The sequence below is a fragment of the Spermophilus citellus genome, assembly GCF_964194105.1.
Source record: "Spermophilus citellus genome assembly, chromosome: 6".
Lineage (NCBI taxonomy): Eukaryota > Metazoa > Chordata > Mammalia > Rodentia > Sciuridae > Spermophilus > Spermophilus citellus.
The window spans coordinates 19,864,102-19,882,779 of record NC_138187.1 but is presented as its reverse complement, the minus strand read 5'-3'; the positions used below and the strand labels follow the sequence as shown (position 1 = coordinate 19,882,779).

The 18,678-nt window shown below is 49.3% G+C and overlaps 2 protein-coding genes across 5 annotated transcripts in view; one reads left to right on the top strand and one right to left on the bottom strand.

Moving 5' to 3' along the window:
* Positions 1-15,873, bottom strand: part of KATNIP (katanin interacting protein) — a 144,661-nt gene extending 128,788 nt beyond the window's left edge. For 3 of the 4 annotated variants that reach the window (XM_081298362.1, XM_081298364.1, XM_081298365.1), the window contains exon 1: positions 15,736-15,858. In XM_081298362.1, coding sequence (XP_081154488.1) covers positions 15,736-15,742 — 7 coding nt within the window. In that variant the 5' untranslated portion in view covers positions 15,743-15,858. Of the gene's footprint in view, positions 1-15,735 lie in introns of all 4 variants that reach the window. The other variant, XM_081298363.1, reaches the window with a different exon arrangement.
* Positions 15,874-15,974: 101 nt separating this feature from the next.
* GTF3C1 (general transcription factor IIIC subunit 1) overlaps positions 15,975-18,678 on the top strand; it is a 64,773-nt gene continuing 62,069 nt past the window's right edge. The window contains exon 1 of the mRNA XM_081298366.1: positions 15,975-16,239. Within this exon, the coding sequence (XP_081154492.1) occupies positions 16,019-16,239 (221 nt within the window). The 5' untranslated portion in view covers positions 15,975-16,018. The remainder of the gene's footprint in view (positions 16,240-18,678) is intronic.

Here is an 18,678-nt window from a genome sequence, read left to right as displayed (position 1 = left end):
CCCCAGGCACACTGCTCTGGCCGCCAATCTGCAGATTCCTATCGGGCCCCAAGGCCAGCCAGAGACCGAGAAGTACCAGGCAGCCAGCCCACGCCAGCCCACGCGATGCAGGAGGAGCCCGCAGACAGGCCTGTGCTGGAAGGGACAGAGCGGCTGGGAGGCCAGGTTGCTGACAGAACCGGGGGCTTCAGTGGGAACAGAGACACGTAACAGGCCAGCAGGACCCAGCAGAGCCAGAGAAAGGCCAGGAGCAAGAGGGACACAGAGCTGGGCCAGGGGTGCACACGGCAGCCCCTTTATTTGCTGGTCACACTGACTCCTGGGGGACATAAGTCATAGGATCTCTCTGGGCCAGAGCTGCCTCTGATTTTTTGTTTGCTTTAAATGAGAGGCTGAATCCTCTCTGGGTTTGCTCTTCATCTCCAAAAATTCCATACACCAATGAGCATAGTAAAAAAATAAAAAAGAAAAACATCAGGGTGAACTATAAATACAAAATATTAATACAATGACTACAGCACTTAACTACTGAAATTTGAAGGCAGGTCTCTCTACTGGAGTTAATTAGAAGCGTCTTTATTCATTAAACTGGGAAATAATTCTCTTATTTTCCAACGAAGATAATTCGCTCTAATTATGAGCATTTGTTACGTAACCTCCCCAGAAGGCTGGCCAGCCTGGCCCGCGCCTGGGCTCCCTCTGCTCCAGGTAGCTCCATGTGGAGACAGCTGCTTCCTGCCAAGGACAGAAGCGCTGTAACCAGATCCACTGCGCCTGTCGGCTGCACGTAGCATCTCTGAGCATCTTCCTACCTGTACCTCATTTATTCCCACAACTCTGGGAGGGAAGCTGGAGAAGGTGACATTAATATCAATATATGCCATTTGCAAAATTAAAGGGGTGTTCCTCTGCGTTTTGCAAGGTGACCTGCCTGCATCAGCTCCAAAGCAACAAATAAGGCCGAATGTAAATGATGCGCATGTGCTTCTCTTTATGGAACAGATGTGTGCCTGGGGAAAGCCAAAAGGAAGCGAATGCGCTGAATTTTTGTAAATATAATACTATTCTTCCACTTAGGATTTCAGAGAGGCTTTATCTGCACTTAGGATTTATTTTCAATGGGTAGAAGGTTCTGATACTTCAGTTTTACTTTGCCCCAGAGGCAGATGATATTCACAGCCACCAGTTACAGGGGAGTCACATCTTCCTTTCTGATATCATCAGGCAAAAGAAAATCAATGTCAAAATTACCTTTGGAGCTGGGCACAGTGGTGCATGCCTGTAATCCCAGTGGCTCAGGAGGCTGAGGCAGGAGGATTGTGAGTTCAAAGCCAGCCTCAGCAAAAGCAAGGCGCTAAGCAACTCAGTGAGACCCTGTCTCCAAATAAAATACACACACACACACACACGAATATATGAAAGGGTGGGGGATGTAGCTCAGTGGTTAATTACCCTTTGGAATAAAGTCTTGAGCCACCTGTAAAGTACAGTCTACAGAGCACAGACTCATGAATGCATAAATTTGGTGCATATGGAAATGCAGAGAACACAATAGAAACACGTATGCAAAGTATAGTCCTATGCTATTCCTGACTCATATGGTAACCTAGCTCCATTCCTTATGGGTGGAGGAGAGTGGAGAGTTCAAGGTCTGCCTGGTGCAGCTCCGCCCCACTGACACCTGTGCAGCCAGCTTGTCCGCAGAGCATCTGCCTAGATTTTCACAGCCTCTCTTTTAGATCAGGGGTCACCAAACTTTTTATGTAAAAAGGACAGAAAGTAAATACTTTTGACTGTGTCAGCCATAAGGTCCTAAGACCATGAGGTCTCTAGTGTAGCTACTTGACTCTGCCACTGTAGCACAAAAGGGGCCACAAACAGCATGTAAACAATGGCTGTGGCTGTGTGCCAATAAAACTTTATTTACACAAGCAGGCAGTGGGTCAGAAGTGACCCCTGGGCTGTGGTCTGCTAACTCTAGGTTTAGATGATAGATACTATTTCTCTTGGTACAAACAAACAGAGAAAAGAGAATTAAGCAAACTGATGGTGAGAGATTAAACTGCTCGCTCACTCGAGGCCACAAAAGTGTGCCTTGTAAGTGTCAGGGCTCAGTGTGCTCCCAAATGCCCGCCTCACTACCATTAGCTTCATCATGCCACCATTATCATGACCACCATCACCCAGGGGACTCACCCTGAGTCAGGGTCAACCATGAGCCAGGCCCTGGGCTCCAGGCCAAGTACTTACATCCACTCATTTCTGGGTGGCTCCTCCCAGTTGCTGTGGTGATCCCAGACGTCATATGAGGGCCCTGAGTCCCAAAGAGGTCAAGAAACCTGCCCAGTATCACATGGCTAGTGATTATGAGAGGAATTTGGGGATACGGAAAAAGAAAACTATACTGAGCTTCAAAAGAGAAGTGTTCCTGGTGTGGTGGCACACACCTGTCGTCCCAGCACAACTCAGGAGGCTGAGGCAGGAGGATTGCAAGTTCAAGGCCAGCCTGGGCGACTTAGCAAGGCCATAAGCAACTCAGTAAGACCCTGTCTCAAAATAAAAAATAAAAAGGGCTGGAAATGTGGTTCAGTGGTAAAGCACCCCTGGGTTCAATCCCTCATAAACTGAGGGAGGTGGGGAGGTGGGTGGAGAGAGTGCACCCAGGAACCCTTGGAATGCAGGCAACATCCACGGACACTTGAAATGCAAAACAAGCAACTCACAGCAGCTCAGCCCCATTCTCTAGTCCCTGCCCTTGCCTATGCCCTAGACCCATCCATGTCCTTGACTCATGCCCTTGCCTATCAAGAGTGACATGATGGGCAATGTGCCATCAGGATGGGAAGAACTGGCATGGGCCTTCTGACTGCCGACTCCACCTCTCCCTGGGCCCTAGCTCCGGTCCGTCTGTAAGTATTACCCCAACTCCCCACCCCCCGGGGCGCTGTCCTCCCTGGAGAGGCCCACAAGCCCCTTGAATGAGGATTCCTCATTTTACCCACGAACCTTTTCCCTCTCAAAATGGCCAGCGCTCTCCCTTGAATGCACATTTCTTACTGTAACTCCAAAAGGTCTCTCCCTTGAGAGAGCCCACATTCTCCCTTGAATGTGTAATCTTCTTTCTTAAATCAATGTGTCTCTGACCAGCATATCCTGGAATTCTTTTGTGTCATGTACAGCAAGGACCCCATTTGTCCTGAGTCAAAGTCCCCGCTCCAGAAACTCTTCGGGTGACAAGCAGGGGAGATTCGATGTGAATCTGGGCACCTTCTCCAGAGGCCTGCTCTCCTAACCACTCAGCCACGCTGGCCCTCAGTCAGGTGGTTAAAGCCCAGGACAAGAGCAAATTCAGTATGAAAATGTGTGGGGAGTGGGGTGCGGTGGCGCACACCTGTAACCCCAGTGGCTCAGGAGGCTGAGGCAGGAGGATTACGAGCTCAAAGCCAGCCTCAGCAATGGTGAGGCACAAAGCAACTCAGTGAGACCCTGTCTCTAAATAAAATACAAAGTAGGGCTGGGGATGGGGCTCAGTACTTGAGTGACCCTGAGTTCAATCCCTGGTATCGCCCCCCCATCCAAAAAAAGCAATGTGTGAGGAAAGAGTCTGGGTTAAGGGACTTTTTCTGTGACTTAGCTTTTAAATGTCTTGGACTCCCAGAGCAATTAATAAGGAGCTTAGAAGAAAATTCTTTCCCAAAGAAGATAAAGCTGCTGATCTGGAGGACGGCAAAGACATGAAGAGGTGACTGTGGAGAGGGTTCTTGATGCTGGACTCAGTCCCACTGGGCCTTTGGAGAAGACAGGTGACTTGGTGGGACTCCTACAGACAAAGAAAGCCTGTGCAGAGCTCCTCAGCACACGGACCTTTGAATAAAGAATTTGTTGCGGGGCCCAGTGGCACACACCTGTAATCCCAGCGGCTCAGGTGGCTGAGGCTGGAGGATTGCAAATTCAAGCCAGCCTCAGCAGGTGCTAAGCAGCTCAGGGAGACCCTGTCTCTAAATGAAATACAAAATCAGGCTGGGGATGGGACTCGGTGGTCGAGTGCCCCTGAGTTCGATCCTTGGTGCTCCCCCTAAAAGAGGAATTTGTTTGTCCCTGGGCTGGGGGGGTGAGCAGGATGGAGAGGGTGATGGACTCCCACAAGAGGGGAACTTACTTCTGTTGTCCAGTTCCGTGGGGCTCCCACTGGGCTCGTTCATGTCTGTGCAGTCTCATGACAGGACGAGCATCCTACAGGGTCCCTGCTTTCTCTCACCTGTCAGACGAGCACACATCCAGAGCCTGACGACACCGGGGGCTGGGCTGGGAGACGGCACTGCGGGGCGAGCACAGAATGGCGCTGCTCCTCTGGAGAATGTGTCGCCAACATTCTCAAAAGCTCTAGCTCATATTCCCTCTGAGCTAACCAGGTCACTGCGGGAACGTGCCGTGGAGAAATACTCCACAAACTGGAAACACATATCTGTCGTGGTTGGATATAAAGTGTCCCCCAAAGACTGGTCTGGCCCCCAGTACTGGAAAATTGTGAAGTGGGGACTTAGTGATTGGCTCACGAGGGCTCTGACCTCCTCAGGGACCAATCCTCAAGAGACAACAGACTCTAGTGGAGTAGGATCTTCTACCTGCAGGCAGGGTAGACACACATGTGTGGAGGAAGCAGGAAATGGGGGGGCGCGCCCCTGGGAGGCCACCTGTGTCTGGCCTCTTCCTTGCTCTTTCTCTCTTTCCCTTCCCCGCACCCCTCCTCCTCTCTCTCTTTTCTAGTTGCCATAAGCTGAGCCCCTCCACCATTCACTTTGGGCCCAAAGCTATGGAGTCAGCCGACCATGGACAGAAACCTCTGGAACCGGGAGCAGAAATCAATCGTCCCTCCTTCCAGTGGTTCTCGTCAGGTGTTTCGGTGACAGTGACGAAAGGTAAATATTAGAAATCAGTGGCAAGCCCATCCGCAGGGAACCACTGAGTCAGTGCGGTGTGTCCAGGGGTGGGGCGAGGACCCTGTGGAGGGCCGGAGGGGTGCTCCTCACAGCGCACTTCTCACATAGGCTTAAAAGATGGTCGAATTGTAAGTGAAAAAAAAAAACCAATGGGCAAAAACTTTCTTTCTTTTCTGAAAGAAGCTGAGGAAAAAGAAGATCTACTCCTCTGGGTTCTATTTGTACAAAGAACCAAAGGCACTTGTGACTCTGAAATGCACACACTGTTCTACATGGTTTTAACTTTTATATTTCTTTGAATATAAAATATTATATATATATATATATATATATATATATATATATATATATATATATATGTTTCAAAGAATATATTTCTTTGAAACTTAAATAATATTTTAAGTTGATGTATGCAAAAGCTGATTCAATTTAAAAAAACCACATAAGAAATACTGTAGCCTTTCCCGGCCAAGGCCTAGGGGGCGGGAGTGTGAGCTGCAGATGGAGCAGGGAGCAGCCGCCACCGGGACCTCAGGACCCCGGAGCTGGCTGGAAAGAGAAGTCGGTGTTTCCAGAGGACAAATGCCTCCTTTTAAGAGGCCCGTCTCTAACGGGTGAGAGAGAAGAATGATGCGATGAAAAAAAAATTGTTTCTGGAAACTGAAACAGTAGTTCCTTAGCTACGCCAGTGGCCTGTGGGTGACCTACTCGTTTACTTGCGGGCAAAGGTTCTATGAAATGGCAGAGATGACAGGGAGGGAGGAGCAGCAGAAAAAGATAAAGGCGGGCCACTGAAGGCCTGCCCCTGGGCTGTCTGGAAACAGGGCTTCTCCAGGGTGGGTCACTAGTGCTCGCTGGGCACCTGCCAGTCAGGCTCTTCCCTGGTGACAGCTTTGCTACCTTCGACCACAAAGCTGCATGGAGAGGCAGAGCCACCCGACACCCCTGACTTTGGTCGGCTGCTGCGTGCTCAGGAGAGCGGGGGCGGGGAGGACGCCCCATTCCAACTCCCTGCGTGTCCCCTAACCCTCCTTCTGGCGTCCACCTTGGGGTGTGCAAACACGCCCATGTGCCAGGACCAGGCAGATAGGAGTGGCAGAGGAAGGCAACAGGGTGGGTTGGGCAGGTGGGGACAGCTGCCAGCCTGAGGGGACAGGGTCTGGGCTCAGCCCCACCGCTGGCTTCCGTGTGGGAACGCGGGTCGTGTTCTATTGGGTTTGAAGAAGCAGCAGTAGACCCAGGCTTAGGAGAAAGCGTCCAGTTTTAAATGTTGACAAGTAATTAAAAAAAAAAATCAAAGCTCAACAAAAGAGGCCCCTAGTTTCCGACCTAACAGGTAACCGGGCAGAGGAGCGCAGACTCCAGCTTTCCCACCGAGATGGCCTCTGGATCTCTGGGTTCTGCGTCTGCAGACTCCACCAAGTGCCCAGGGGAAACATCTGGGGGAAAACCCACATCTGTACTGAACACACCCAGGCTTTTTCCCTTGTTGTTATTCCCTAAATAATGCAACAGGACAACCACCCGTGCGGCATTCACATTGTGTTAGGGTTGATTTAAAACACAGGAAGATGCACAAGGGACACATGCAAATACCACGGACGTCAGGGTTCTCAGGTTCTGCATCCTTGGGGGTGCTGGGACCTTCTCCTACAGACACTGGGGACAACCACCAGGGCAGACTCTGCCACCTGCACGCTCCCTTCTTGGCCCACGTGTGCCCCTGGCTGGTTCTGGGTCTTTAAGTTCCACTCCGCCTTCTGAAAGCCTGAAACAATGTCCCTGTCACTCTTCCTTTGCATTTTCTGTGTAACTCAAATTCCCAGAGCCCAGTTTACCAAATTACCTGAGATAAACAAGTCATGCTAAGCTCCTCTTCTCCTTTCCAAACCCAAACAGCAGCTGGCACCTACAATGGTTATATATATCCTGCACACCGCGCCGCGCGCTCACTTGGTTGAGAAATGCTTAGCCATGCGTTCTGTGGCCGCTTTCCTCATTAGGTGAGAGCCTGGGGACAATGCTGTACAGTGGCTACGAGGCTGCCCCCCCCCCCCCTTTACCTGTCTGGGAGTCCTGCAGTCCCAACTCCACTTAGGGGAAGTGCCTGCCAAGCACTTGGCCCCAGCAGGTCCTGGGTAGTTATTCTCTCCTCCAACAGCTCCTGACTATCTGGGGACCTCAGTGAATTCTAATGAACTCTGGCTCCCAAACAGACCCCGAGGCTGCCTGTCCACTCCTCTCCATCAGCCCCCACTAGCCCCGGGCCTCTCCCTGGGCTTTTCTAATTGCCACCAGCAGCAGGTGGCCTGGCCCCCATTCCTGCCCAGATTCCCCACAGCAGCCAAATAATAACGAGACCATATTGCTTCCTCCATGCTTCCCTGTGTGTGTGACAGAACCTACACCCTCTGCCCTGACTGAACAGGCTCTGTGTGGCCCAGTGCCAGTGCCATCTCAGCTCCCCTGCCCCCGCCCCCAGTCCCCACTCTCTGGTGCTGACCATCCTACTTCTCCTTGGCCCAGGACTCCCAGCCTCAGGGCCCTGGTCCTCTCCTCCCCTCTTTCTGGAGCACCCTCCCTGAGTCTCGTATGGGCTCCTCCTTAACGGCCAACTCTCAGCCTCAAGTGACCTCTGTTCTGAGTGAACTTGACCCCAGACTCCCTTCTGTAACCCGCAAAGCACCCGTCTGACCTTTCACACTACCATGTCTGCGGTCTGTGGCTCCCACCAAACAGCAGCTCCGTGACACCCGAGGCTGCTGCAGGGCTCCATTATCACCGGCCTCCCCAACCTCCCCAACCTGAGGCTGTGCCTGGCATGGAGGAGGCGGCACAGTAGATATTTCTAGAATCAAACACCAATGAATGGCTGAGTTTTTGAATGGACAATGCCGGAAGGGACAGGAGCAGGATTGCGAACGCAGAAAAGACTTCATTTCTCTCACAGTGTCATTTCCTGAGCCCTTTCCCCTGCCCTTTCTGGGAGGGTGAAACAAAATATGACACAGTAAGTTCGATACTCCATTGGAGATAATTGGAAAATATTGATTTCTTCCCATTTGAAATAGTAAAGGTAAGTAAACGCGGCACTTGTGTAATCGGATCAGTGGCTTCTGTGACAACATGCTTCTCAGGCTGGAATGGATTCTGGTTTCTCTCTGCATCCATCACACAGGCTCCTCGACCCATCCCACTTCCCCCCCAGCCAGCCCCTTCCACCACCCGGTCCCCAACGGATGCCAGAGAGGACTCTGCATTTGTGTGTGTGGCCGAGTTAAAGTACCTCCTCTCTATTTAAATCCCCAAGATAACCTGCCAAACTCCCTTGACAAATATGGAAGATGGCACATGAGATCCTTCAGAATTCTAAGGAAAAAGATGTGCTCCTTCCCCAGATGCGTATTTTTACTGAAAGCCTACTATGTGCCAGCCACTCCTCCAAGGCTTCAGATGGATGAATTCATCCTCTCCAGGAAGGTCCTGCTATGAATCTCTGGAATCTTCGTCTCAAAGGAGACAAGAGGCAGAGCTTCAGACTGCACAGCTCATGACCAGGGAGGCCTGGTGGCATGTAAGGAGTGCTGGACTCGAACAGAACTGGACATGATGACCCCATTCCTGAGCCGCACATCAGTTGGGCCCCTAACGCCCCCCGGCCTCAGCCCACAGTTAATAAATGAGAAGGATCAGGCTAGATCCAAGTCACTCACTGACTGATTCTAGCCAGCAGATGTTTGTCTAGACTCCATAATGTTAAAAAAAATGTTTTTTTCAGCCAACAGTTAAAGTTTAGGAGATTTCACATTTTAAAATCCTAAGTTCTGGATTCTTGTGAAAAACTGAATGCTCTGGCACTGCAGAGCCCCATGCCTGCCCGGCGATGCTGCAGGAGCTGAGGGCAGCAGCCCGCCAGATGGCACGGTGCCCTCCGATTCCCACCCCACCTCTCCCAGTTGTCTCCCTGCCCTTGAGGTCACGTCCAAAGTGTCACTTATCAGCAGGTCTGGGAGGTTCTTCTCTATGGCAAAAATAAAATGAAGGTTTATGTATCCAGCGAAAGTGAGAATCCCCACCACCATCGTCATCACCACCACCATCGAGTCCCCACCACCATCGTCACAGGTACCTGCAAAAGCACTTCCTGTGAGCCAGGCCCTCACCAAAGGGCTGTGCATCTGTTAACGCACTGGATTCTCACACTCGGGAAGGTACAGTTATGCCTTCTTTTTTAACAGATCATGTGGAGGCAGAGGAGGCTGTGTGCATCAAGAAGTCAGCAGATAACAGAGGGAGTCGGGAGACAGCTTTAGGAAGTGAGAGAACATTCTGAGTATGCAGACCGTGGTTAGGTATGGGCAGGAAGGGACGCGGAAAGCAGAAGGAAATCACCCTCGGCCACCGCGTATTTGTGTTACTTGGCCCAGCAGGACTCTAAACTTGTAACCTCTGCATGGGATCCTCAGGGTCCCCAAAAGGGGGATCGTGGACGAGATCTCTCAGGTTGCTTCCAGCTCTAATCTGTGATTTCATAAAATGTGTCTAAGTAGTCTGTGACTCTTTTGTTTCGGGGAGGACACACACATACACGCTGACCCTGCGAGCTCACTTCAGATTCAGACATCTGTGGTGCTCCAACCTGCTGTCAGGGGCTGGTTCAGCCAGTGACTCTTCTGTCCCTGAGGACACGTGGAGTCAGAGAACCCATCAGCTAAGGGTGGGGTCAAGGTAGCAGTGGCCTCCACGGCCAGGCAGGGCCTCCCTGGAATAGGAGATGCGGAGGACAGATGGCTGACAGCAGAGCGGGGACAAGGGGGGTGGGACGGGGTAATAAGGGCAGCCAGAGCAGGAGCCGCATTAAGGCTGTGCTTGAATATTCTGAAGGACAGCGTCTGCGGGAGCCACACTGGTCCATGGGGGAAGAGGAACCAGCCAAGGTCCCTGGAGGCTTGCTATGGGGTCTTTTCTCTGTCTGCTTAATGGAGACTGGCCAGCGACTCAGGAGGGGACAAACTTTCCTGGTTACGATGTCAACCCAGCAAACACTCAAGTGCCAGACCTTGGGCGTACAAAACTCCAGCCTGGGTCTCCAGCCTCCAAGAGGGAGAGAGGCTGGAGCCCCACACCTGAGCTGCCATCTGTGGGGTGACAGGGCACCCTGCAGGCGAGGCAGGAAGGCAGGAAGGAATATGGGTGCTCAGAGGATGGCCAGCTTCCTGGGACGGCTTGGGCAGGGGCTGAAATCTCAGATGTCACAGGGAGGCCAAAATGCTCAAGGCAAGGTGTAGGCAACGTTGACCAGCACCAAAGACCGGCACCACCAACCAGAGAGGAATGACCTATAGCACACGTCCAAGGTCAAGTGCTGTTCAATGCCGGGGGAATGGGCCTGCGAGACCAGCCAGACCCAGTGGGGCCAAAGCACCTGGTTTATCAGGAGACTGCAAAGTTCAGGGTCTGATATGAAATCCCCATTTTGATGACAGGAAACACACGTGGCGTGAGAGGGGTGAGGATGGGAGGCTGTTTCCCCAGAGCAGGCCTCAGGCTGTTTAAACCCCACAGGACATCAGGAGCCACACTTTCTTACTCTTATGCAAAGTGCTTAGGTGACAGCTTCAAGCTCCTCCCAAGCCCCTCCCACCTGGGAAGAGGCCAGCCCAGGGCAGACTCTGAGGGCCCAGGAGGGATTTCAGCTCAGTGGTGGGGTCAACAGTGGGGCCTTTTTGAACTCTCTTCTTCTTACCAGCTCCATGGGCAGGCCATGCCCGTGGCTGACTCTCCAGACCACCGGCAGGGACAGGGCCAACATGGGTCTTTCATGACACACTACAGAGTATTTTTTTTTTTTGGGGGGGGGGCAGTACCAGGAATGGAACCCAGAGGCTCATGCTCAGCACGGGCTCCATCAGTGAGCCTCTCCTCAGGCCCAGGAAAGGTCAGAGAACAGTGCAACAGACTCCCATTTACCCTTCACCGGGATTCAATCCTACTTATTTTCGTACCTTAGGATCCCAGTGCCCAGACCCCAATAGGATGCCACCGAGTCCCTCCAGGAGTCGCTCCAGGAACACCGCCAGGGACACAGCTGAGCAAAACACAGCGTGGTGGGCCACCTTCTTGTAACCAAAGCGACAGGGTGGAAGGAACACTGAAAGCAACGGCAGGAAGGAAGCAGAGAACCCAGAGTGGACACAGACTACCCGGGCACTCAGTCACTCTGCCAGCTTTATCTTCTTAATTATTGCTTAATATTTATTCATTCATTCATTCATTCATTCATTCATTCATACTGGAAATTGAATCCAGAGTCGCTTAACCCACTGAGCCGCATCGCCAGCCCTTTTTACTTTTTATTTAGAGACAGAGTCTTGCTAAGTTGCTTAGGGTCTCACTAAATTGCTGAGGTTGGCCTTGAACTTGTGATCCTCCAGCCTCAACCTCTGGAGCGGCTGGGATTCCAGGCATGTGCCACTGTGCCTGGCTTGGTTTATTTTAAGTAGAAAGAGAAACAAATTATCAAGAGCCCAGATGAATATAACACAGGGACAAAACAGACCAGACACACTGACTGCGTACTTTGGGCAAAACCTTGGTAATTCAACCGTCACCCGTTCTGCAGTTTGGGGTTATTTGGACAAGCTAGGCTAAATTTCATCTTGCCATTATTAATTCTTGGAGAAAGTTTGCTGAGCAAATTAACAGTATAAACAGGAGAAATGTTGACTTATTTGTTCTGGGGGGGCCAAAACAAAGGATCAACTTTCAAGTCCTTTCTAATTACACTGATGAGCTGAACTTTTGTCTAATTATTATGTTCTCCACCAACTGAGTTGGTTTTTTTTTTTTCCTAAACCATTTCACTGGAGAGAATTTGACTTTCTTACAAAGGGTGAACATTTTCATAGGCTTAAGACTCACACACACTGCCAATTACTTTTATGCAAATAAGCAATGTCAAACATGGAGCTTTCTCCTAAACAAAGCTCGAGCTCATTACAAAGATGATTATTTGCTCAAGCACTTCATCAGACGCACCTCCCTTTTCTGTCAGCAGTTTGGAAGTCCTAACTTTTGCAGATAATAACACCATCTGCTCCCTCTAGGAATGTTTTCTTGTGGGTCACACTGGTTGACAAGTGCCTTAGTGCATTATTTCACTGAGTCCACAAAACATCATCTATTTCACAGAAAGGAAAACTGAGGCTCAAAAAGGTCAAAGTTCATAGGCTCAAAGTCAAAGGGGAAATGTAAAGAGCTATGGTAAAAAAACAAAGAAAGAAACCAGCACTGGTGACTTGCAGAATAAACCAAATAGTCCAATTGGGGGATACTTGTTAGACATTTAAGTTTATGTGAGTTTAGGATATAAGCATCTATCTGACACCGACACACTTGGCTTATCTAATTGGCTAGAATCATAATTCATTAAGGCCCATATCGGTATAACCAATAGATATGTGCCTATAAAAAGTATGCATAAATCAATGTTTCAAAAGTTAGAATGGAAAATTGGATTTTTTGATGATTAAATCTAATCTTAAGGTAATTTTTTTTTTGAGGGGGGTATTGGGGATTGAACCCAAGGGTACTTAACCACTAAGCCACATCACATCCCTCACTAAGTTGCTTAACACCTCACTAAGTTGCTGAGGCTGCCTTTGAACTTGGGATCCTCCTGGCTCAACCTCCTGAGCAACTGGAATTACAGGTATGAGTCACTGGGAATTCCAGGCATGTGCCACTACGTCCACCTAAGGTAAATTCTTTCTTAGAATAAATGATTTTTTTGTAGCCAATCAGAAAAGGAACAGATTCCTCCATGGGTCTAAAATAATGTTCCAGGAGGGCAGAGATGGTGACAAGTAGAAGCAATAAAACAGGTTTCTTGGAAATGTTCGGTAGCAATGTTTTCCAATGTGTGTTCCAAAGGTCTTGGGAGAAGGAGGATTCATATAGACAAGACCATTCTCATCGTAATGTGAAGACTTTTTTCTCTCTGTTGACATCTGTACTCATAAGGCAATGCAAGGGGGGTAAAACTGCTTGTGGCCTGAACCAATTCAGTGGTGCCCAACTGTATTAGTAGCTACACTAATAGTTTATTAGTATTATATACTTCACTGCTGCATGCTCTCAAAAAACAAAAAACAAAAAATCTTCTCCACTTCAGAATATCCTGAAACAGTTAATAATCTCAACCCATGAGTACACATCTTTTAAAAAAAAAAAAAAAAGGATTGGATATATTTTATTTATTTTATTTTATTGAGTTGTTGATGGACATTTATTTATTTATTTATATGTTGTGCTGAGAATCGAACCCAGGGCCTCACACCTGCAAGGCAAGTGCTCTACCACTGAGCCACAACCCAAGCCTGAGTGCACATCTTTTTAATATTCTGTGTGAAAAAAAGGAAGCACACATAAACCAGTTTCGCTACAAGCCAAGAACAATGGTTGGTCCCAGAAAATGCCTATTCAATTTCTTGAGCTGTCAGATGAACAACCACATCTTGTATGGAATGTCATTTCTACTCAAATGAACAACAGAGGACTTGTAGTTCTCCAGACCTGGATGTTTTGCTGTCATCTGCTAAAATACAAATGGCTATCACTTCAAGGAAACAACTGACAATATATTTGGTGCCAATGATAAAATTCAAGCTTTCAAATGAAAACAAGTGGAAAACTTGTTTCTATTACCTTGCCGGCTTAATAGCTTCCCAACACTTACATTTATTTTAAAATGACATAGGTGGTGATACTAACGAATGTGAGGTATTGGTATTGGAAATTACCAATGTCAACACTTGGAATATTTGCATAACTTATTAACAAGACAAATGGATAATGTTATAAAATCATATAGGGGTAAAACAGCCAGTCAAAGGTCAAGAGAGGCTAATGGATTTTAATGCAATTGAGTACCGAAGTTCACTCACATAGTTTCAGATACCACTCGGTGACTGACCTTTAACAAACCACCATTTGCTAAGTTTGGTGTAGTCATAAGAGTATCTACAGTTACCCAAAAGGAAATTGAAATATTCCTTCCTATTCCAGTTATACAGCCATATGAAACCAGTTCTTTATATACATTGGTCAAAACAGCATGATTGTTATTAGGAAACAGTTCAGATCTTGAAGCATAAATGAGTCTACTGTTTTCTATTAAGCCAGACATGGAAGACAATTGAGAAAATGTAAAACAAGGCCACTCTTCCTACTAATTATTTGGGGTAGGGGGCAGAAATATAGTTATTTTTCATTAAATACATATTTATGCTTGGATGTAATTAGCTTATTGTTATTTTCTTTCTTTCTTTTTGCTGGGAATTGAACCCATGGTGCTTATACACTAAGCCTTGTCCCCTGCCCTTTTTTTTTTTTTTTTTTAAATTTTGTGACAGGGTCTTGCTAAGTTGCTCAGGGCTGGCTTTGAACTTGCAATCCTCCTGCCTCAGCCTCCCAAGCTGCTGAGATTACAGGCATATGCTACTGTGCCCGGCTATTTTCAAATGAATTGACAATGTTTTAAGAATTTTCCAGCTTTAACTTCTAATATGGTAAATATTGTAGATATAATAGACACAAAGATCTTTTCAGAGAAGAGCATAAAAGTATCTTGAGACCTAAAAGGTTTGAGGACTGTTGTCCTTTTAACAATATCACACTGACCTTTCCACAGGGTAAGCTGGTAAGACATTTTTATGGTACTGCTGAAGCCCAAAGGGCAAAGATATCTATCTACTAAGCACATGATGGAATGCTCAATTAAAAACATTTTTTTTCTGCACTGCATTCAGAGAATATCAATGGGATGCAAATTCTTCAGAATGGATCAGTGGTGTAGTAAGAAAAATGATCTGGGTTCTGGCAGATCCTGCCATTCTCCCTAGACATTAGTCTCCCCATCTGGAAAATGAGAAATCAGAATAACTTATTTCCAGATGGCTTCTGATTGTCAGTACCATGATTCCCATCAGGGTGTTTCTGGACTTCAGAGTGATTAGCTGTCATGATTTTTTGAGAAGCCCCCAAGAAGACAGCAGGCCATAGTTGAATGAGCAGCTCCCCTTTCAGATGGGGAAACTGATTTTCAGTCACAGTCCCATTCCAGCCCAACTAAACTTGACTCTGCAGACATTCGCATCGGCAACCTCTGGATAAAAAATCCCTAAAAACACGTCTAAATCTCAAGCCCCCTAATTCAGCTCCAGAGACAGTGCCTCACTGTTTCTGTCACTCAGTGTCTGACTTTGGGCAAGTTACTCAACTTTTCTTGGCCCCAGTTTCCTTCTCTGTGAACGGAGTTAACGCTGACCTCAAAGGACTGCTGCGAAGTTTGGCCAAGCGTTGCGTTTACAGAGTTCCTAGCACCAGACAGGACTCTGTGAATGGGGGCTGCTATAATCAACGCCAAAGCACAGAAGAGGAACATTCCTGACCTCCCCAGACTTCCCGCACTTGGCAGGATTACCCTTCCCTCCTTCCCAATTCCCAGATCCCGCAATGCCACCCTCCACTGCTCCTTCCCCACAGTAATTCCCTTCTCTGGGCCCCGGCCAGGGTCGAGGTCCCCCACGACCACGGCTTGGCACTGGGCCAGGCCACTGACCACGCCCCCCGCCTTTCCTCCCCACGCCGGACCACTAAGCCCTGCTTTCCCTCAGCCTGGAGAACATCCCGGGTCGGGAAGTGGTGATCCAGGGGGGTTACGGCCTAGTATTCGGCGCAGGGAGGCCTGAGAGAATAACCGCCCGACCTCCCGGAGGGGCCCACGAACACTCACCGTCCATCCCTAGAGGCGGCGGTTCCGGGTGTTCGAACCGGAAGCGGCCCCTAAACTGTTTGCAGTTCCCCTGGTTACTGCGGGGTTCCGGACCAATGGCGGCGGAGCTCCACTCACTGAACCCGCCTCCGAGGGGCGTGACGTCACGTCAGCGCGCTAGAACTCCTCCTCCAATCTCCCGGTCCGACCCGCCTCCCGCGGATCGCTGTGCGCAGGCGCGCTGAACCAGGGGCCTCGGCGGCTGGGTGCGCAGGCGCTCTGGGCGCCGCCGATTCAAGCAGCCATGGACGCGTTGGAGTCCTTGTTGGACGAAGTGGCCCTCGAGGGGCTGGATGGCTTGTGTCTGCCCGCACTGTGGAGCCGTCTGGAATCCCGAGTGCCTCCCTTCCCGCTGCCTTTGGAGCCCTACACGCAGGAGTTTCTGTGGCGGGCCCTGGCCACGCACCCGGGCATCAGCTTCTACGAGGAGCCGCGGGAGCGACCCGACCTCCAGCTCCAGGACCGGTCAGCGGCCGGGCCCGCGGGCGCGCGCGCGCGCAGCCGGGGTCTGATGGAGCTGGGAGCGGGGCGGGAAAGCGGTGAAGCCAGGGGAGGACCTGGCGTCCGACGACGGGAGGGGCGGGAGCGCGGCGGGAGGCTGGTTTGGTTTTGTGGTTTGTGTTTTTTTGTTTGGGTGCTGGGCATCGAACCCAGGCCTTGTGCATGCCAGGCAAGCCCTCTACCAACTGAGCCATAGCCCCAGCCCGGGAAGGCTGCTTTGGGGTCCTCGAGGCTGGCAGGGCCCAGGAGTCTGATGAAGTTTGGGAGTCATCAGATGGTGCCCCATTGTGTGTGTTTGGGGGTGCTGGGGAGTCGGTGATATTCTTCAGGCTTAGGATATTTCCTTTATGTTGGATGCTAGATTTGGAGCAGGAAGGCAGTTCAAAGCAAGACTGAAGACCTGGGGGTCCACAGACAGACCTTTATGGAGAGTTCACTCAGTGTCAGTCTGGAGAGCTCAGGCATAGCAGCGAGCTTAGCAGGAATGCTGATAGCTGCCCGTTATTAGGTGCTTGCCTTAAGTGCCATTCTAAGAGCCTCGGGAAATTGAGCTCCTTGATCCTCACTATGATCCTACGAGTAGGTGCTGCTGTCTTCGTCATTTTACAGAAATGGAAATAGAGTCACAGAGGTTAAGTGACCTGTCCAAGATTCGGGGCAGGGGGGCACTAAGTGACTAAGTATTGATTTGAACCCAGGCCATCTGTCTTTGAAATCTGTGCTCTTAAGTCATATTGTTGAGGTCAGGAAGGTTCCCGGGGTAATAATGTCCAAGACAGGACTTAAAGGTTGGGCTTTGGCCACCAGTTGACAATGGGGTGGTCTGGAAGAACAGCAAACGTGAAAGTGTGATAGAAGAGAAATAGGCAAAGTTTGGCCCAAGTCTAGAATCAGAAGTAGAGAACATCAGTTGGTGCACATACATACTCTTATTATGAGCTGGAACTGTTCTAAGATGTTTACATGTAGCAGGTTTTAATTTTTATAAAAACACAAGGAGGTGGGCATTATTATCCCCATTTTCTGAAGAGAAAGTTGAGGCACAGAGGGTTTGAGTGAATTGCTGAAGGTCATCAACTTGCAAGAACAGATTCTAGAATTTGAACCAGAAAATCTGGATCAAAAATTCACTCTCCTTCTAATCAAATTTAACTGACAGGTAATCGGTAATTATTTCATCCACTTAAAAGAGTTTATCTTTTATCAAAAACACTATAGGAAGCCGGGTGCGGTGCCACACACCTATAATCCCAGTGGCTTAGGAGGCTGAGCCAGCCTCAGCAAAAGCAAGGCACTAAGCAACTCAATGAGACCTGTCTCTAAATAAAGTACAAAAATAAGGCTGAGGATGTGGCTTGGTGGCCTAGTGCTCCTGAGTTCAATCTCTGTTACTGCCCCCCCTCCTCAAAAAAAAACTAACAAAAACACAATAGGAAACCAATGAAGGGTGGGTCAGACCAGAAGCAAAGAGTGAATCTGATTGGTAGTGATCTAGTTGTGATCAGCCAGTGTTGAGCTGATGATATAATGGGGGATGGAGAAGAGATGGTGAGGGCTGGGGATGTGGCTCAGGCGGTAGTGCGCTCGCCTGGCATGCGTGCGGCCCGGGTTCGATCCTCAGCACCACATACCAACAAAGATGTTGTGTCCGCCGAGAACTAAAAAATAAATATTAAAAAAAATTCTCTCTCTCTCTCTTCTCTTCTCTCTTAAAAAAAGAAGAAGAAGAAGAAGAGATGGTGAATTGGAGACAACTAGTCAAAAGAACCAAGAGAATTTGGTGACGATGTAAAGTGTAGGGAAAGATAAGTGCCAAGGACAGTGACCCTGGTGCCTGGGAAGGGGATCAGTATTCACTCGGGTACCTGAGCAGCAGGCTCCAGGGTCACTGTCCTTGTCCTTGGCGCAGTAGTTGGCTGAGTCTGGTGGAGGGGGACGTGGTGAGCATACTTGGCACTGGGTTTGAGCTTCCTTCCAAGTGAAGATTCTATTTAATAAACATCTGGCTTCCTGGGAGTGAAAGCAGGCCAGAGGGAGGGGCTGAAAGGCATCTGAGTCATCCCTGTAGTTAGCAGTTAGAGCTAGAGCTGTTGGCTAAGCACAGCGTTAGGAGAGAGGGTGTTGTGACTGGAGGTTCAGACAAGCCCTGAGCTGTGTGTGCATTTCAGGACAGGATGCAGAACCTTCATAAGAAGATCTAAGTGGGGCTGGAGAGGTCGGGGACAGGGCAGAGTGACGTGCTGGAGGCTGTGGAGAAGACAGACATGATTTGAGAAGAAGGGAGGGTTAACAGTGCAGAAGTCGCAGGACAGGCAGGAAGAAGCAGGGTGAAGACACACATGGGCTTTTGCCTCAGTCAGGCCAGTGCAGAATGTGAGTGGGCTCCAGAGGAAACCCTGCCTG